Source organism: Anopheles marshallii, chromosome 3, assembly GCF_943734725.1.
Source record: "Anopheles marshallii chromosome 3, idAnoMarsDA_429_01, whole genome shotgun sequence".
NCBI classification, from domain to species: Eukaryota; Metazoa; Arthropoda; class Insecta; order Diptera; family Culicidae; genus Anopheles; species Anopheles marshallii.
The window spans coordinates 54,426,427-54,448,097 of record NC_071327.1 but is presented as its reverse complement, the minus strand read 5'-3'; the positions used below and the strand labels follow the sequence as shown (position 1 = coordinate 54,448,097).

The following is a 21,671-nucleotide window of genomic DNA, read 5'->3' as shown; positions in this document are numbered from 1 at the left end:
GGTGACTAGTCGAGGTACAATAATTGTTTTCATGCTGTACAGTCCTTGCTGTTTACTGCTTAATATAACAACAAGAAACGTGTGTTGTTCACTTCGCTACAGATTAATTACACTCTCCACATCTCTAATTGCATTTTCCCCTCATTCTCGTACATTTTGGGTGATTTCGGTGTACAATGTCCAACATCATCGATTGGTATGAGTTGAACGGCGAATAAAACAGTCGTCAATCGTCTCGATTGATCCGCTCTACCTTATCTACCGTATCATCTTAACCCCATTCACGTTCACACCGTCCCGAGTCTCACTTTGCCGCCCCGGGCAATGCGGACGGCTTACGATAAGGAACGAAGGGGTGCCGATGTAACAAAGCAATTTACGCATGCCTACGGACCGGCCATCATCCAGCGGTAGCGACCGAAGGTGTTGTTCGAGTGATCGAAGTGCGCGCGTTCGCGCACCCGGCGACTGAGGGACAATGGTTTGAACTGAGGCGATTTTGTGTTGGGCCCGTGTGCAAAAATCTTCAGCAATGTTTTGCACACGGCACACCCGTGCGACATGCGACATGTTGTCAGTGCGTGTAACGCAACACGCAAAAGTGCAGCCTGATCTGTGACATGGCAACATTGTGGATTGTGCTTTTGAATTTAAAAATCTAAAACAAACCGAAATAGGTATGAAAATCATTCAAAATACTCTGTGGAACTATGAAAACTAGAATTCAAAGCAAGTCGTAGTAATCGACAGTAAGAAATGACCAAACAAATATGTCGGAGCTAACATACATCGGACAAAAAGTTATCATTACCAATCGAAACATAAAAATAATTATTGTCAAACGATCAAACGTCATAAAAATCTTAGCTTAAAAACGCATGCATTTTAGCCATTATGCTCGTGATTTGTGCATCTGATTCCCAAGACGGCTGTCACTTCTGCACGAGGGTTAGCAGCGTGTGCGGAGTGGTAAGATTGCTGCCTATCTACCGATTCGAACAACCTTATCAGATGCCTATAAAACGAACCAATGTTGCATGCGGCAGCAGTCAGTTGTTTGCGAGGTACGATCCGCATCTGATTCGCACTCTGTGGTGGATTCGGTAGTGACGTGAAGAAGTGAACCCGAACTACGACCATGTACCGTTGGGGCGTATGGGAGGCCCTTCTCAGCCTGGTGCTGATCCTTATGACAGGATCCGCTTGGATGGAGGTCAGCGGGCACGAAGAACACGATGCCCACTACTGGAAGCATATGGCGCACGAGCTGCTGTTCGAGAAGAAGGACTACACGATGCAGAAGATTGTAATTATCGATTGTGTTGTTTCGTTTAGTAACTTTACGTAGGGGGGAGTGACTGTGTGTGTGGATGGAATGTGTTGTATAATTAGTATAGTGTTTGTTTATTACATTTTTGATTAAGTGAAAGTGATAACAGCTATGAAGAATCTAACGCATGCATACTTAACTTGAATGAAGCAATTGTCCCTCATTGTTCGATAAGGTGTTATACATTGTACGGCGCAAGGCAGATATCCGCTGTTGGCTTTATCACGATGCTAAGATAGTGGTGTCAACAATAGAAAAAAAAAACCTTCCTTCAACTCCGAGCTGATTATGGTTGGCTCATATCAGCAGGCTATGCAACCGAAACCAATCAATCTGGATCTGGATGTGGTAAATTGGCGTTGATCCTGTTTGCAAATCATCAATCCAATTTCGATAACAGACATTCAGAAGCATTTCACACTTACTCATTATTTCCCCGGCGATTTCGTTTCTTATCGTAGGAATCAAGTGGATGCATTCCGCTGGGTGTGTAGAATGGGTCGTGAAGAAGTAGAGTTGCATTACTGTCGCTATCAGTAAGCTCGTTGTAATGTTCGGTACAATAAATAGTTATTAATAGGCAGACATAACATGCGTTAGGGGCTGTAATACGATCGGTGTCTTAAGCGGTGTGTGTTTAAACTCCACTTAATTCGATTGCTTAGTCAGCTAACTGTTGCGACTTCCATAGTAGGACAATGGTTTTAACCGCTTTTTAAGATATTCGTGTTTATCTTGACCTGAATATTTTAAGTTTTGTGTATTATTTATTATTATTTAATATTATTTGTTGTTTGTTTCATTAATTATTAGCCATCAGAAACATTCAAATTCAGATTATGTTTACTTTGTACACACCAGTACAGTATATCGTTTCGGTTATGTAGTGCAATCTGACCATGTTTACCAATTCGTTCCACCATTTTGCAGCGATGAGAAGTTTATATGACCAAAGCGATATGCGGCACTGTTGGTACACGAGTCTTCATGTTTGATATTAAGTGTTTTACTTGAATTGGAGCCCCATTAACATTAATGATTATATTCAATATTTTACAAAAAAATACGTTTTTTCCTGCTTTTGTGTATTAATTAAAATATTTAAATTAAGTTAGGATAAATTTGTCTAATATTGTTGTTTTTTTTTTGTTTTCCTATAAACGATGCATCACTCACGTCTATCGATTTGTTTCGCTGGCCACAACACAACTCTGCCACCGTCTACCCTGGTATTGTGCAGAACATCGCCAAAAACATCATGGTGTTTGTCGGTGCAGGCATGTCCCAGCCAACCGTGACTGCTGCACGGTTCTACAACGGGGGTGACAATGAAACGTTTGCCTTCGAGCGTTTGAAGTGGAGCGGAAATGCCCGGGTAAGTTGGGGTTTGGGGTGGGAGTGTGCAGTTGGAATATGCAGCATCGCATCGTACCGATTCGTGCTCAACGGAGATATTACGAGTAAATCGACACTAGGAAACAAAGCGCTTCGATGTGTTCCGTGTCGGTAATGGAGAATGGATCGTGAACAACATCATCATCATCTACACTGCCAACTAGATTGCAGATGGGTGAAATTGCATAGCAACCGTAGCGTAATGGAAAACGGTTTGCAAAATCCGGTTTGCTTCGATTGCACTATTCGTTTTTATCGATATGATGATAGTTTTTCGGGGGAAATGGTATTAACTAACCAGGATTGTATTGGAATTGATATTGGAAAGTGATTGTTTCTTGGATTTGAAGAACCCATTAATTAACAGAGCTTTGAACCATACAATGAAATGCAGTGCAATCAGTTTGGGGAATCAGTTCAAATCGCTTTTGGAATTTAGGAAGCAGTTGTGGAATGTTGTTGTGAAAGGTGAATAAATACCTGGATCAGGTGTACTTTTTTATACATTGTTAGATGCAAGCTGCATCTGAGCCCGGGTCCATCAGCCAGAAGCAACGGATGAAGGACATGGTATTTTTTTAAAGTTTGTTTATGTTTATTAAGCGCAACATCAGCGTCTTGATTGATGATTAAACCCCTTTCACTCGAATTGGTTACGATCAGTGCTTGCTTTATATACTCGACATTGAAGTTCCGTTGGTTGATGAACAACGAAAAATACTATGTTCTTTATTCAGGACTTGTTATGATGGGCAACAAGTGTCTTCCTCAAAGTGTCACGTGCGTGCCTGTGATACCTTGGACTGTCTTGATATCGCCCTTCATGCCGAAGAATCACTGCAGAAGATGGGCTAATTTGAGTTAAACTTTTGAACTACCAATCCTCCCAGCATGTCTCAGATCTTCCAGAACAGAATTGTTATGGCCAAATCTCAAATAGAGGATCCACTCTATCCATCCATGCTGAAACCAAAACGAAAGGTCATTAAGACCACAAAAAAGCTGTTTCAAATGCCTACATTCATGGTTTTAGTGCCCTTTGTTAGGGTTCTGCTAAGCACCTTGGAATTTGTTTCTTTGTATGACAAACCTGTCCCATACTCATATCTAGTTCCATCTAAAATTACTGTAATTATGAAATTGTAATTGTAATTAATTTGAAATTATTAATGATTTTCGCCTTTGCTATATAACGGCTAAGCCGTTCTTATTGCAAAAAAATCGTCTTCTTTTTTCAAATAAATAATCATTGACAGTATAAAATTAATTTTAATATTCATATTTACTATTATTAATTATTAGTTGCTCAATACTCGCTACTAGAGGTGACGGTCTTCATACGACAGGTCCAAAATCCTGTCTGGATCAAACCTTCGTAAATATGACTTGAATATTTGGTTAAGTGTAAATAAAAGCCAAAGAAAGCCAAAAATGACAAGCCTAGACCTCTTGAGGTTGTTGTATAAAAAAAAAAGAAGAAAAAGCCCATTACTAATTACAATTCATTGCAACAAAGTCTCGACAACAAAATTGATCAAATTCATCAATTATTATAACACTTGCAACAGATTGTAACATTCCATCTGCGATATGCACCATTATTTTCCTGACTTTTCAAATAGTACTTTATAGGCTAGTAACGTAGCGACCTAAGCCATCAATATAAAACATTTACTACCTTTAGACGCATCCGCCCCAAAAACCCTTGAACACACTCCATGAGTTCTTCAACTCTAACTTGTGTCCCTGTTGTCCTGGAGCAGATTTACACCAAGGGGCCATGCTCTCACTCGACCACTTCTAACCAAGAACCGGGACCTTTTGCCTGCCCCGAAGAAAACTTACACTCCTGTGCTGTTTGAAAACGTTCTATTCATGCTTTCCAATTGAACCGGAAAATGTGCAACATGATTACCACTTTTTTCTGCTACTGTAGGAAAAAAAGGAAAAAAAAGGAAAACCATACAGAAGGATAAAAAAGCCAGAAAGATCGCAAGAACAAATAATACGAAAAAAACATCCCCCTGTGAGCGTATGGACGGGGTGGGAAAATTCCATAAGAACTGTCTCCCCAGAAGAAGTAAAAAAAGACCATCGTACGGTACCGAATGGTATCTGCACTGGTAAATCGATTGGGGAAAATGTTTTCTGATCGAAAAGGTTCCGAAACGATGGTAAAGCAACGGTAGTGGGAGAGAGAGAGAGAGAGCGAGCGAGAAAGCGAGAAAGCGAAGCAATTGAACGATGACACGCTGGAATGGGATTCCGTTCCCCGTTCCGTTCGGTTCTATTCCATTTTTCCGGTTATTGATTGGAAACACATGGTCTTGGGAAGCGTGTGGAAAAAAAGTATCGTGAGGCACCAGACCATGATTTGTAGCGTCATCCTCCCCATTTATACGGTTGTATGTGTGATCGGGCCAACGGGTGCGCTAGGGAGTTTTCCAACAAAATTTCCCAACCAATTCCTAGCCCGAACCCCGTAGGATGGGGTAATAAATTGACCACTTAGTCGTTCGGTTCGGACCGGGCAAGGCCAGGTGGACCAGTGTTGATGGGCTATTGCCAAGCTAATGGGGATGGATGGATTTGTTTTTTTTCAGCTTGTAGCAGAAGGGAAGGATTATTTATCTAGCTCGAGGCTTCTAATCCATTGCGCGTCGTTTCTGTTTTTCTCTTTTCACCCACCACCTGGAACAGAGTTACTGCGTGGACAGCCGTGTACCGGACAGTGCCTGCGCTGGAACGGCCTTTCTGACGGGTGTGAAATCTAACTTTGGCACCGTGGCCATGGATCCGACCGTCAATCGGGGCGAGTGTACGATGGATCCGGCGAAAAAACTTGCCTCCATCGCTAAATGGGCCCTCGAGGCGGGCAAAGCGGTTGGTAAGTGGTTTTATTTCTGTTTTTGCACGATAATATTTTCACTACCAGCCCGAGGAATTTCGTTGTAGGGAAGAATTTTCGTTTGTGAATTTTCCTGCATGGAAGATTGTGTGATTTATCGTCTTTCAATTGTATCACTTTGGTTCAATTGTTTGTTATCGGTGTTTGAAAATACGTTACGATGCTATGGCAAGAACGGTAGCAGTTTTTTTAAAATGATAGTCTTGTCTTTAGGAGGCATGCGCAGTTCGATTAACTATTTATAGAGAGAGTCAAACCACCAGTCTACAAGAAAACGTCATAAGACAGAAGAAATGAATGAGATGAAACGAAGCGTATCCTAAACTTGTGTGTTTGATGGACTCTATTTATGGTTACTGGGTGTTAACAAGTCCCATATTGTCTAGTGGTTAGGATATCCGGCTCTCACCCGGAAGGCCCGGGTTCGATTCCCGGTATGGGAAAGAGCTTTTTCTTTTGCTTGTGTGGAAGGAGCATTCTTTTTGTTCGAACGTCTCTCTTATTGGATTATGGTAAAGAATATGATTTATATTAACTCTGCTCATTTACTCGAGAATTGTTGTAACAACAATTTGTTGTATAGGAGCTCTTAGAAGTTAGCTCCGATTAAGATTTACTGTATTATTGATCGATTAGCCATATTGTTCAAAGGGACGATTAATTGAATTTCAAGATAAAGTCATATCTTTGAGTGCACCGAATTCGCAAAATTTTGCCTTAATTTCTTAAGTAATAGGATACAGAATAAACCATTGAGGACACTTTGTTATAGCCGTTGGTTCAGGTTTGAATTTGAACTTAAACATATAAATTATTCTTTGGTCCATTGGACAGTCAGTACATGCTTATTTCGATATAAATCAGATTCTCTTAATCAACATTTTCTAAGCCTAAAACCTTTCGTTTCTTACTATGCTCCATGCAAATTTTATCTTTGGCTTTAATGTTCAAGTGCTTTAGGTATAAATCTTTATTATTCTTCCAATGCTTTCATACAACTTCTATATTTCCAATTGGATTGCATTTGTTAAAAAAAAAACACAAGAATGATACAATGTTTTTCAAAGAAAACTACTTAAAACATACTTCGGATGCTTTGCGAAAGTTTACTGCTCAATTGGAGATTACCAGAACTATTAAATTTTCTTCGGAGGAAAGAAGAATATTCTTCAAATTAACTCATCATTAAATTATCCACCAGGTTTTGCGACTACATCCCGTGTTACGTCCGGTTCGAACGCTGCCCTGTACGCGAACAGTCCGAATAGTGATTGGGAAAACGATGCGGACGTTAAAGCGGCTGGATGTAACGCTGACACCGTTCCGGACATTGCCCATCAACTCATCCACGGTGACCTTAGCAAACAGTTCAAGGTATGGCTGCGAGAACATGTTTTAGAATTACTTCAATTCAATATTTCAATTACGCTTTGTGTCGCATACTTCAGGTCATACTCGGTGGAGGACGCAAACAGTTTATACCCACCACCGAAACGGATACTTCCGGTGCACGAGGATTGAGAACCGATGGCAAAAACCTAATCACGGAATGGAAACAATCGAAACAGGGAGCAGTAAACACGACGTACATCACAACCGTGGTGAGTACACCTTTACCTCTATCAAGCTTGGGTTTGCTTAAAGATAAACGAACGCAAAGGCTACTACGATTGGAATAGTGCCGTATGCTTCATGTTGAGAAGTGCTTTTTCCCATCCACGTGGTGGTCGTTTGCGTGTTGCTAGTTGGAAAATCCATTAACTGCAGCTCCGTCCCATTTTTCATTCGCTTATGACCTTAACAATCGGTCCCGAGGGGACAAGAACGGCCGGGCGCCGATACAGCTAGTGAAAAACTTTTACGACTACGACTCGAGAACGGTTTCACTGTATCGAATCGGCTCCATCGTTGATGTGAGGGTGGGATTTATGTTGTTGCTTTGGGAGAACATGGAGCGTTGGGAGTTCCCATAAATGTTGTTTCCATAAAATGTTTCACTGGAACTTCACATTGTATTTTAATAATAGTACCAAAATCACGTACAAGTTGTCATTTTCTAGCTGATGTAGCTGCACAAAACTCTTCGCCGGGCACGAACCTCACGTAATAAAACATTATTAACGATAACAATTTCCATGTTTTCTCACAACCAAACGTGGAGCGATTAGTGCGGGCTTATGGTGCCGCAAGTTTTAATTTATCATTTCAAGCATGTTTGCTTGCTCTTGAGTCTTTCTCACTGCTTTTAAGCCGGCCCGGTTTGAGTAGCTTCCCTTAATAAAGACATAATCCGCACCGATTTTTTTTTGGGCACATCGCAAACGGAAGAACCGATTTCCGATAAAATCCTCCATGATTTATGGGCCCATCTTTGTATGGAATGGCGAATTCGTTGGGGGGTACGGTGGAGCGCTCGACTGTTCGGTTGAACATTCTGCGAGCTTGAAACTGTCGGCTGGGGAGTAATGATTGCGGAGACGGTTACTGTAATTTATGTTCGTTTGCAAACGATCTGAAGTACGACACTGGAGCAAGATTGATGAATCGCATTCACATACGAAATGTTGCATTTTGGTATCAGTCTTTTATAACTTTCATTTCTTTTGTTAAAATTTTAATAGAAAAATATCAACTATGTTGTGATGAAGTTTTCACTAGTTTATGGAAGTGCTCAAGTTGTTCTTATTGATTCATTCATTGTTCTACCTATTTGTCCTTTGTAACAAGCGATATTAGGCAAATCTATTCATTCATATTATATATTCAATTGTGTTGATGTTTAAAAACCTACTTGAATCGTTTTTTAATAAATTCACCTCAACATATAAGAACGAACATAGATTTCCAAATTAATTGATGCGTCTCATAGAACCTCCTTGATGTTTTCCTTTGCGCCGCGAATTTCCCCACTTTGCAAACCAATAACTATACAGTATTCTGAGTTTTTATCTTTTATTATCATTCAATCTATTCGTCCAGCTAACCGGCGCCTCTAAACGAACAAACACTCAGAATAGCAACGAAAGAAGCATGAGTAAAATAATAAAAACCTCGAACATATTCCAAACATCGATCAGAAGCATTCTCGCGTGCTAAAGGGGATACCCGGCTTGGGACACAGGTTTGATTTGATTTATCGTACCGCATGTGTGTGTGTGTGTATGTATTTTCGCTCGGTTCGAACGGTGTAAAATGGCTGATATAAATCATTCGGCATGTCAATTCCCGCCACTAGCGTGCATAAAATCGGAACGGCAAAAAAAAAAACAGGCCCAAACGCTTGTACCCAAACCTGCTGGCCGATGATCGGGTTTGAGGTGTGGATGCACTGGTCATTTTAATTCAAAGATATTGGTGCATATTGTGCAGACGGGAATGGGCAGGCACCGGAGGAGGGTTTTTGTTTTTGACAAACGAGAATGCAAACGACGGAAAGGTTTTAAACAGATCATGCGTGTGGAGGCGACGGGGGGAAATAATGTGGGGACCACTTCCGTTGGTTGGTTTAAACTTCGAATTGGATGTACATTTTCGATTGCAGTGGCCAAAATGTATTTTACAATTTTGAGGAATGTATATTGGCTGGTCGTTATCAGATTCTCTTGAGACACAAAGAAACGATAGTTTATTAGAGCTTAAAGGGGTTGTTTAGGGCAAAAAATTATTCTTACAAAATCTATTATTTAACTCTTTTCTTTTATAGTAAAAGTATCAGGAGAATATACAGAGTTTGGTTAAAAAATTCAGTTCAAATGTCACTTTTGATTGTATTTGTTTCATAGAAAAATATAAAAACTAATAACTGAACAAAACCCATAATGCAACAAACCATTTAAAAATATACTCTAAAGGTTAACTAGCGTCAAAGTTTGTCAAAAAAAAAAAAAAAAGGTTTAGTACAAATTTTTAATAACTTGGTATCCTTGAAATTAAATAATATTTCTATCAAAAATGTTTCATACAGTTCTCTGAACTCTGAAAACTTTTATAATTCAACCAAAATTAATATAAATTCTCACTTAAATATTTCTCAATTTCAATTACATAATTTTGTCCAAAACATGCATCCATGCGACTGTCCCGGGCATTTCCCAATGCAACGCGCTAAAGAAGTTGGGCACGTTTCCACCGCACCGATCGAACGAGTTTCGATTCGCAATCGAACTGCACCGCAAGTACATCATCACACGCGGTGACCCCACCGCAGTGTGAACAAACCGCCCGAACGAACAACGGGCGTACAGGAACAACGAACCAGCGAGCGCGGTTGCATTCGTTTGGCCGCGCCCGTTCGGTTGCGCTGCACGCGCGCTCCGTTTGAAGGTGGACTGCGTTTGAAGTTTATCGTCACGTTGTGCCGCGAACGAACGCAGGCGACACCGTGGCGGACGTGTTGAACAAACGCGGCCCGCTTAAAACAGGGATGCTTCTCCACTTTATTCATTATTATTATTTCGATCGTTCGTTCGTTCGTTCGTTCCGTATACGTTCAGGGTCGGTGACTGTGGGAGCGCTGCTGCATTCTAATATTCGCGACACTCGAACGGTTTATTGTCAATCATTCGTGTCCGGACGCGGGTGTGAGATGGTTATCAGTTTTTAGATGCCTTACCACCTCGTTGCCTCATCCACGCGCCTTTGGGGTTTGTTTTTTCGATCGGTAAATTTCGTATGGAGTTTCGAGTTTACGATCGAAAGGTGATTCTGGTTTTATGATACCAAAACCATCGTGCATCGTGACACATTTGTGTTAGCAAAAGTGCGGTTTCATTAAAATCTGCCCTCCAGAATGGAAGAATCCAGAGAAGAGAAGAAGGATAGTACCTATAAACATAAAGTCGGCAGGATTTTATGCAAAAGTGTTTCGGTATACCCACGGATGGGTTTATATTTTTATGCTCAGAAAAAGAAATCCTACGAAAAAAACAAGTCTGCAAATCCTAAACGTAAAAAAATAACTATTCAATAACCATATGCAAAATTTAGAATTTACATTGAAATGCTTAGAAACTGTTTTGATTGAGTGAATGATGGCATCAATCGGACAAAACAATCAGACAAAGAAAGAATTATGAAAAGAAGATATCATAACTCAAAACATACGGGAAATAATGCCAAAAGAATAAATAATACAAAATCTAAAAGAGAACATATGAAATAGAGACAATTATGATGCAAAATAGAAATAGAAAACAAAGCGTACTAAACTCTTTTTCTTAATGTACGTAAAAGTTTTAATTGCTTGTTTTTATCATGATTTCTATTTTTTATATTAAAATTCTCAATTATTGTACAATTTTCGTATAATTATTTCTGCTTAAAACTTTTCACTATTCAGGATATTATTTTTTACCAGAAACATTTTATTATTCGAAACACTTTCTTACAGCACCACTCGTCACCAACCACAAAATGGATGTGACTGTCAGGAATTCTCTTTAATTGACCTCACCTGGAACAGTCTCCACCAGTTGTTTGTTTCGAATCGATTTTTGCATTCCTTCAATGCTGCCGCCACCAAACGTACGCGGCACGCTAGCACGAATGGAGAAATTCATTAAATTTGATCATTGCCATTAATTAACGTTATAAAAAGCTTGCCGAGTCCTCGCAGTTTGGCAATTCCTGGGGCCTGGAGCACGGGAATGAACCGCAAACCTTTATTGAGACATAAAATTCATCCGGCCCATACCATGGCAATTCTCTTGCCTTGGTGTGGGGTTTTTTTTTTTTGCTGTTTGGTGGTGCTTGGTGGGATGTTTGGAAGGGGCTGTAACACACCTCGCCGAGCGACACTGTGCGGTAACACCGTTTTCTTTAATCTCTTTTGGAACTTTTACGCCACGATATTGCACACGGAATGTAGCATCCGTTTCCCACCGGGGTAACCACTGGGTGGTTCGAGACCTTTTGCGGGTTTTTTGGGTGGATGATCGAGTTCAGACCGGAGAAATCCAATTAAAGGCCAATGTTTACACGAGGATAAGAGTGCGGCTACTCGGGCACCCTAATCCGACCGATGGCTGTCCTCGGCACGAATTGTTTCTGCATCGATTAGCTGCTAGTTGATTGCTGTACCGAAGCGATAGTGAAGCGAAAGAGTCGTTGTACCACACTTTGTTCGCTGCGTCAGTGCTTTCCGGTTAAGCAAACTTTTTGCTGAATAATTTAAAATCAAGCTAGAGCTGTACAATCGTTCGCATGGTGGAGTGTAACGAGAGGGTTCGGGTTTTAAATCGAATTATAACTCATCTACTTTGAAACTTTCGATTCGCAAGAGCACCAACGATTTTAGGCGAGTACTTAATTCGTGATGTAGGGATATCTGTATTTTAGCCTATCAGATTGTGATACGAATACGAATATCTTTGTGCGAGTTTTGTTTCAAAATTTTTTAGTTGTATTTTGGACAATCGATTATCATTGTTTCAACCAAATCGATGATCCTGTCACATTTGATGCATAAGTAGACATTGAGTAACATGAAAGAATGTCTCTTGATGACTCTCCAAATTAATTGTTGGCTGCATCAAATTCATACAGATATATGTCTACTCCGGGTGGTAAAATGCTTAAGGAATAAAAGAACCTAAGAATTAGACATGAACTCTGCCCAAAACCGACAAAATCTTCTTAGCCAAGTGCGAGAGTTGCTCCGGTAAGTTGGTCATGGCGTTGAAATCCAAGATTTTCTTATATCCTCATGAACAGGGGACCACTAGGTAGACCCAAATTGACAGAGAGTGATAGCGTAAAAAAGCAGAAAGGCTTTAAAGACTCCTGCCAAAGGCTAAGTCATTTGAAAATAGGAAAAATTTGAGTGATCATTATGCCTGAGCTTTTATCTGCGCTAGTATTGCAATAATTTTTGATCTTCTGGTCTAAGTCCTGAACTAATTACGATGCTACCGGTACTATATCTGAGTTTTTTAATGAGGAACACTCTGTGTGGTAGTAGAAAATGAGTGTTTTCTTAATTCTGCACAGTAAATTGATTGTATCGAAAACAATTGTAAATGAGTTAATACTTAAATGTTTACTTCCCCAGTGGAAGCCGGTGCAAAGCTAGCCTAGAAACTTTGTCAGTAGGGTTTATAAATCACTCACTTTCTTTGCTAAAAGCACAACTATCTCGTATATAACTTATCACCGATCAAATAGACATCAAAAGACACGGCTGTCCGCGATTTTGGTCACATTTGTGCTCCTTCAGTTCAATCTTGTAAACAAGGGAAACCCCCTCGTGGTGACATTCCTACGCCTACTATTGCGGTTTTCTTCTGTGATGTTCTTCTGTGCTGCTGTCCGGCATAAAAAAAAGTCGTGATTCGAATTGGGAACAAAATTAAAATGGATTTTTTGTGAAATTAAGAGGATAAAAATGAATGAACTGAAATGAATAAAATGAAATCCAAACCAGCACATTTTTCTCATTGATAATTATCTCAAGATTTGAGACTGATGTATTCCGATGTGTCTAGACTAGAGTAAAGAGTATTAAAGATGAATTCACACTGGAGTCGACTTGAAAAAGAACTGCCAAGAAAGGCTTCAGTGTTGAACTGAGCAGTAGCGAAAGATGATAAACATTTATTTATTTCCAAAATTGGGGCCTAAAATACCCCAGTAACTTTAAAAATTGATTCCAGTATATCATGGCAAACATGTAAAATTAATAGGCAGAGTGGTTGTAGTTTCGGTATGTAATTATTCAGCTAAAACGTGAAGAATGTCCGTAATTTGAAGTTGTCCGTAGTTTGATGCTGTACGGTACTACTTGTTCAATTATTCAAGAGAAATAGTTGCATGAAATATCGACTCTTCCAAGTTTATAATAGTAATAAACAATAAAGTTTTTAATCCACATATTTACTTCATCTCACTATCACAGAGGTCTGTGCATAGCTCATTAGGGTGAGAAATCCCATCTGCTCATCTCACAATATTGAATGAAACGCGGCAAACACATCGTCATCTTAAAGTTGGTTGATATTCCTAGCTTAGTGTCTGAAATTTGGAAGACGCTCTGTCCTTAAATTGCATGACCGACACCTGCCCAGAAATACCCACTGTAACACTCAATTTGAATCGAAGCTATATGTGACTTGTGACTCCGTTCGTGGCATCTCATTACGTGAAATTAGCACAACACAGCCTCACCGTCGATAGCATTAAAGTCCCCGTGTCGATGGGTCTGAATCTTAATCAGCATTTTAAATATTTATTAAATTTCTCCCCTCATCAACCTGACTCCTTCGTTCTATTACTGCTTCCCCTTCATTGCCAACCGTATCTAAAAACCGTCCCTTCTTTAACCGTACCATAAGGACATCACCAGCCTGGCGCACTGCTGTACTGCCGTTGTCAGCGTGATTCTTTTCCACTTGCTGTCGTACTTTCGTACCACACGCAGCAAACACCCTCGCTTGAGTGGAATATTCAGTTCCCCCATTTCGGTATTCGGTTATTTGATTTGATTTGTAATCCCATTTAACAGCAGCAGCAACAGCAGTGAGGCCATATCGTACGCAATAGGGGTTTATCTTTGAGTGTAGGATGCGTTCGGGGGCAGTGTGGGTGTGTGTAGTTTGTGAGGCATATGTGGCAGCACAGTACTTTTCCGATTGTTCGCTTTGTTTCGTATTTTGTTATCGACGGAAGTGACAAAAAGTTGCTGCTTGTTACACAAATTGGTTATGAAGTACCTTAAAGAGAGGGTTCTATTGTACTGCTTCGATGTTACATCTCTAATATAAGGATTTAATAACTTGTTTAAATATTGAGATAATGTTTTAAATATTTGAAAATTTTAGAAACAAGTCTTTAACATTGCTTGTGCTACTTTTAACAACTTCAATATTATAACTAGACCTCATTCTTTAACCCTGTTCTATGTTTTTTTAATATTTCCACAGGGTGAGCTGGCCAGCTTGGACACTTCAAAGATCGACTACCTTCTCGGACTGTTCGACTACGACCACCTGCCCTTTAGCTCCGACATTGCCAGCGACAGTGACACTCCAGCCCTCGTGCGCATGGTTCATTACTCGCTCGAGATGCTTCAGAAACCGGAACACACCGAAGGGTTCCTGCTGTTCGTGGAGGACGGAAACATCCGTCGGGCACATGGCCAAAACAAGCCACGCAAAGCGTTCGATCAGGTTCGACACTATTCCAACGCGTTCAACATGGCCAACATGATGGCGAGCGAAACAAACACGCTCTTTATCTCGATGAACGACGTCGGCAGCACGCTTAGCCTGCCCGGCTATCCGGCCCGTTCCACCGATCCGATGGCTACACCGGCCGGTACCAGTACCCAGGATACATTGCCATACCTCGGGCTGAACTACGCTACCGGTCCGGCTCACTCGGCGTACTACAGCGCCGGCACTGGACGGCTTGATCCGATGCAAGTGCTGCAGGGTGTTCCGAACCCGCTGGAGCGAACCTGCCCCGCCATGGTACCAATGGCCGTGGGTGCCGATGGAGGCGAGGACGTTACCGTGTACGCCTCCGGACCGTGGGCATTCATGCTGTCCGGTGGTTACGAGCAGCACTTTGTGGCCCATACGATTGCGTTCGCTTCCTGCATGGATGGTGCGTGTGATGGAGCGGCAACTCTGGTGCTTTCTTCGGCCACGATCCTTGCAGCGCTCGGTGCACGATTGTTTGCCTAGAATTAGTGGCCCGTGGTGTGGGCCGTCAAACGGACGCGTAATGTGAGACCGTAGCATCCACTTTTCAAAATTAAATCATACCCAGATAACAGTCATACTGAAGGAGACGAGTGTTGGGATGTGGGAAAAGGTGAAAAAGGTGAAAGATTTCTAGAGGTTGATTGGTTTGGCTCTTGGAGATTTTTTTTTTTCATAATAAATTGCAATTGATTGTTTAATTAAGCGTCAAGAATTTATTTATTTTATTTTTGTTTTTTAGCTTTGAACATTCTCAAACATGTTCGGAATACGTTGAAGGAAGAGTAAAATTATTCTACGGCTAACACAGCACGTTCCAGTTCTACTCGAAAAGATTCGAGCAATAACTCCAACTTTGTCACATGAACTCGAGAGTTCTGTATTAATTGATGCCAATTAAGGAATTAAGGAATCGTACTCTGGAATTCAGACTTGGTCAACTCTAGTTATCTTCGTAATTATCTCATTTACTTTGCTTAAAAATTACGTTTTAATCGAAACTTAACTGATACTTAAATATTCCACTACTTCGTGGTGGTCTTCAAGCATGGTCTATGAATTCCTCGATAGATTGTAAGTTGATTGATTCGTAAGATTGATTGATTGTTGGTGAATAGTAGATAGTCTCTGGCTGTATTCATCGCAGAGTTGCTGCAGGAAGTTATCGATACTGCAAATCTCCTCTTATCTATTTCTGGTTAATCAAAAAAATTTCCACCCATTTTTCGATTGGCATCTTATCTGTCTGCCTTATTGTTACGACTGTCATCCACTAGTCTTCATTATTTACTTTCACTTCACTTCCTTTTCATATTTCCTCTTATTTTTTCGCTATGGAGTCCTTAATCATCTTTTGTCTTCATGAGTTTTTATTTATACCGTAAATCGTTTATTACACCAGATTCTGTTTATTGCACAAAGGTACCAATCATAATACCAAACACTGTGAAATCATGACATTTAAACAGATAAAGAAATTTTGTTAAAATAAAGGCATAAATAGGCCAAAAATTAAAACACTCTTTCCTCCACCTAATTCCTCCACAAGTAAAATGCTTACTTAACCCATACGCATTGATTAGCAAATGAATAATGAAAAGGCAAACCTTCCTGTCAACTGTCAGTTAACATTGAATCAAAGCCCTAAACCCAAAGCCTCAATGCTCGTATTACATATTTATGCCAGTTTCACATTTGTGGCCACCACAAAGAGCTAAAGCTTGTAAGAGCTTCGCGTTTTGAAAGTACACACGCTTAGCTTATTAGCATAAAAACCAGTTTCCGTTGACTTCTTCTCCACTGCCGACGGAGGTTGTTTTCCTTCATCGGACCGAAACTTGTTTTGGGTTCGCCTTGGGCTACGGTTTGCTTGCTGGCCACCGCACTGTATCCACCGCAGCCTTGCAGCTTGTTTTATCCGCCCCGTTTGGAGCGTGTTTTCTTTTTAGTTAGGTAACACGTCGGAGGAAGAAAAGTGGTCCTCCTTTTTTGCTGAAGCTATTGGACATCATCTAGTTTTACAGAGACTTTGGGAGATATGTAGGCAATGATAAAAAAGTTTGCTGGATCTATTCGATCACATGGAAACACAACTTTTAATCCATTCCTGATGCCAATTTGGTAGAATTTTACATAATATGAAATTGTTTAAATAGATTTATACATTTATACAAAAAAAAAACCGCCAAACTAATTTTGTGAAGCGTTTTTAGCGTGAAGCGTTAGAAAAAGTGGGTGGAGCTTAGCGTTCTACGAATTGCTTTGTTGAAGCAAACAAAAGGAAAAGAAAACACAAAACTCCGAAGCCACCCGAACCCTTCCGAACGTTTTCCGAACGTGTTGCTCGAATATTGCCACCCTTCGACTAAAGTGCTCGAAAAAGTGCTGCACAACTACACCCCTGCAGCAAGATGTTCTTTATCTTATATAACTATTGCCTACCTTGTATAACCTATTTTGCTGTGTTGTGCTAAACGTATAACAAATAATGTGGATTTGTTCTAAAATTAATTGGAAATAAGCGTTAAACAACATAAATTTAATTTAATACAATTAATTACTCTTTCCATTTTATGAAACAGTATGGAAATATTAGTAAATTCCCTTACTAATATATTTTTCCAATGAGGCTATTCGTGAAGGACGCTCCTTTGATCACAGGGAAAAGATCAGCACATGCGCACTAGCGCTTAGGTCTGTTGTTACTAGGAAGTGTTTTACAGTACTGTACTTTTCCATCGAATGTTATTGCTTTTTTTCAACAAATTGGAGGACTAATTTGTATAACAAGGTTTTCCTATAACGTGAAGTAAATTAAGTGCAAGTAACTGAACGTAAATCAACACTCAAATTACAATTACGATCGTATTCAATTAAACATGACAAGCTTGAAGTACCGATGAATTCATACATTATCCAATTGTTAGACTGTTAGTAATCAACAAAGCTAGTAGGTATGCATTCAAAAAACAAAAATAAATAAAACAATTGAAAAACTCCCAAATAATGTAAAACACAAACGGAAATACAGGGCAAAAAGATTACAATCTTGTGAGACATGCGCAATATTTCACGTAACGCAATAAGGGCGGATGTCATTCATGGAACAGAAAAATATCCGCATTAATCCTTACAAACCCTAATTTTAACAAATAAACAAAAAAAGTGAGTAAATATATTGTAAATCGTTATCTATTATAGCATACCAAGAAACTATGGGATATATTTTTGGCGAAATTTGCTTTTGATTGTGCGCTGTTGAAGAATTGAAGTTGCCTCGGTGAGTTCAGACGAGTTCATACCATGCCTGCACTCCGTGAAACTTGTGGTTAATACACTTTTATAGCAAATTTATCTTACAGGTGTATAATAATCATATTATTATTTTAAGTTTTCGTTCACAACACTAGTATAATAAACCACAAAGCTCCTCTTTAAGTAAAATATAGTAAATACACAATCAACAATCGAAAGCATCCCGTGGCGAGAACTGAAGAGTTCATACGTCGGACGCAACTTGGTTTAATATGTCTTGCTACTGTGTTAATTTAAAAATTGCTTATTTAGTTTAACAGTCAAAAGTGAAGTAAAAATTCATTTGAAAATGTCTTAATACAAAATTTAATTCAACTCCACTATAAAATTCATATTTAGCAAGCCCATTTTCAAGTTTTTTTTGTTTAATAGCTAATTTGCTGTAAACGACAACGTTTTATTAACTTCAACGTTCAAAGGCGTTTATTCTATGGCATTCCCTAGAATACTTTGCTCGAAAGGCATAGAATTAGGAAACGGAGTGTTTTCACAGCTCGTACAGGAACTATTTTCAACGATAACCATTTAATCGACTATCATAGAAAAAAAAAAACGATGATCATGCGCAGATGCTAGTTTACTGGGGGTTAGAAATTTTATCCAAACAAAGCAAGTAATGTAAAGTGCTGTAAAGAAGCACAATTATTAATATGAAACAACATACGAGTCCCAAAAGTCTGAAATCGCTATCCAACAATGTTTAGAGATTGCACAATTTGAAAATGAAAAAGGTCTTCCACATTTTGGATGTAATAGCGGGTGTTCTATAAAATATCAATTTGTTATCAAATATAAAATATCAAACGATTAAAAAAAAATCTATATTAAAACAAATATTGTTATTCTTGTACAATGGCCCGCGACTAATATTTTGATAAAGAATGGTCAAGAATATTTCATAGGATTTAAAGTAATTATTTGATGTTAAGCTTTAAAAAATAGCTTTATATCTCAGCTGCCCAATGGTTCACCTTGTTTATTAAGATATGCAATTAATGTATGTGTGATAACAACAAAAAAATTAAAGCGGGAAATATTCTAAAGTATTTAAAAAAATGCCATTTTTGCGAACATTGAAAAGGGCTATTGCTTCAATTGTTGATTTTGGAATTACTTTTTAATTACTTTACTATTATTATTTATCACTTTTTTACGAATCCGTCTGTATCCAATAACAGACAATTAAGTTGAGCATGATGCTGAATGATGTTTTCAATTGTTGCGTCAAAGAACTATAAGATACATAAAGCTCATCCTTTGGCGACTCGATAGTGTATTGGTAGCGGCGCTGGTTTTCATACGGCAGGACCGGTACAAAATCCAGACATATTCTCCAGTGTAGATCTGCCCATTCAGATTCAGGTTGTCGAAGCTAAGTCCAAGAAAGGCATAAATATTAGGCCTCAACCGCTTGAGATTGTAGAGTCACTCAATAAGGAAGCTTATTTCTCGTCCAATCCAATCCAGGTATAATTATGTAAAAGGTCTTAAAAGGTTATATCGCATAAAAAACGTCAAACCTATGTGTAATGGGTGTTGTAATTTTGTAAAAAATAAAACCAAAATTATGCAGAGTAGGTTCATAACAATAACTGAAGTAATTACGGTACATTTCACTGTTTGGAGAAGAATTATTCGATCAAGTTTAGTTTAGTGGAAATGGCGTCAGTCTTCACACGCCTCTACCGGTATCAGTATCTCTATCAAATCATTCGCCTGTACCCAAGAAAGACTACTAAGATACCTATAAATAGTTAATAAATTTTACAAAGAAACAGTAAAATTCTTTACAGCGTTATCAGACTATTATCAACATATCAACAGGTCCAGTCCTTCTAATAACATCATTTTGAGGATTTAATGCTTTGTATGCGTTCAGCTTAATGAACCCTAATGTTATATTACGATTCTTTAATGTCTGTAAATCAGTTTTAGATATGTAAAAATAGAAAGTTTTACAACTAATGAAAAGTCTACACTTATAATTCCCTCATTTGCAGAAAACTGATGCCCGATACCAATAAAATATGTTTATGTTCTTCTATTGACTCCAAACACCTTAAGCATTTATGCGTTTATGCACTCATTACCATAGATATGAACAACACTGCGGCACTGCACAGTTTCACCACTTCGTAGGGCGGGTATTCTTTTGTTCACTTTATTGATGCTGCCGAACAGGTACTCCGCCAAAGAGGCGAACCTGTAAAAAAGGTTGTAAATTGAAAGTTTTATTGCACTTTTAGTGTCCTTGCAGTGACTTCTTTCCATTAAAACCACTTTCTGATTTTATTGTGGGCAGTATGCTTTTTTTAAGCTCTCTCATCTCTTTTGCCTGCCCCTTTGGTCAGTGATTGTAGCAGAGAAACTGTAGGAACTCCAATGCACGGCACCCTGGCGCGCTCGAAGATGAAGAATGACCACGGCACCAACGCACGCACGGTAGTATCGGATCTTACAACTTGCTTATCTTCCGCAATCGCCCGGGCTCGGGGCCCGAGTGTTTCGATCTGTCGTCCAACACGGTAACGTGGTACCAAAGTGGAGTCCAAGGTGGCTGGGAATGGTAACCAGGCAACCGGAGTGGGCAATTAAAAAACCCGAACCAATACGGCCCACGGTGACGTGCGTTGCATGTGCAATGATGATGGGGATGTTGCAGTGCACCCGTCGGAACCGATCACCAGGAGGTGTAGAGGGGGTGTTGTGGGGAATCGGGTGGAAGGGAAACAGCGAACACAGATTCGAAAACTCGCGTATCTGATGGTGATGTGATCGGTTTTTTTTTTGCAATACAGTAAATTGTTTCTCTGGTACGGTTTGGTCGCCCCAACTGGCAGTGGCCTTTTTGAGAGAGTAAAAAGAGAAAGAGAGAGAGGGAAAGATAAAGGGAAAAGCGTAAAAAGAAAACTAGAATCACTAATTAATTAACAATCCCGCTTCGCGCAAGCACCACCAAATTGAGTTCGGTCCGTGCCGTCGTTCCGAGGGTTTGACCATAGTTGGGGATGGCGAAGACGAACCAAAAATCGACAACGCCTTGGCCGGGGGAGGTTTGAACGAGTGCCACTGGCGACGTGTTTCGCGAAACCCGACCCCAATCGGGTTGGCCTTTTTGGGGGCCGCTTTGGTTTGTTGTTTTATTTGGAGTGACACTTATCACGTCGCCGCTAGGACAACCAAGTGAGGTTTGTACGGAGGCCAAAAGAGAAGCAAATCATTTTCTTTATGCAATCACAGGGTAAAGTTATTTATGTTACCAATGCATTTTAAAACTGTTAATATTAATTAGAGTAAAAAGGTGCTGTGCTACAAATGTAACTGATTGTTATTATATTTCTGATGATGGTTTAAAAGTACATTAAAGGCGAGTACACTGGAAAATATCAAATGTTCCTTAATATATTTTTACTTTTTAGCGTGGTGAAATTCTTTTCATGTACAACGAGTTCTCAAGGCAATTTTCCCTGTAATTTGCCTTAAATGGGTGTGCTGGTTACTGGTTACTTTTGCTTATTATATGGTA

The 21,671-nt window shown here is 39.6% G+C and overlaps 1 protein-coding gene and 1 non-coding gene across 2 annotated transcripts; both read left to right on the top strand.

Annotated features, from left to right (window-relative positions):
* Positions 1–1,138: 1,138 nt before the first annotated feature.
* On the top strand, positions 1,139–15,313 carry LOC128711723 (membrane-bound alkaline phosphatase-like). The gene is made up of 6 exons (XM_053806607.1): positions 1,139–1,306; positions 2,571–2,705; positions 5,426–5,612; positions 6,835–7,007; positions 7,082–7,234; positions 14,549–15,313. Exons 1-6 carry the CDS (start codon positions 1,139–1,141, stop codon positions 15,311–15,313), a joined length of 1,581 nt encoding a protein of 526 aa, XP_053662582.1.
* On the top strand, positions 6,005–6,076 carry Trnae-cuc (transfer RNA glutamic acid (anticodon CUC)). The gene has a single exon. It is a non-coding gene; the product is annotated as a tRNA-Glu (tRNA).
* Positions 15,314–21,671: the final 6,358 nt, after the last annotated feature.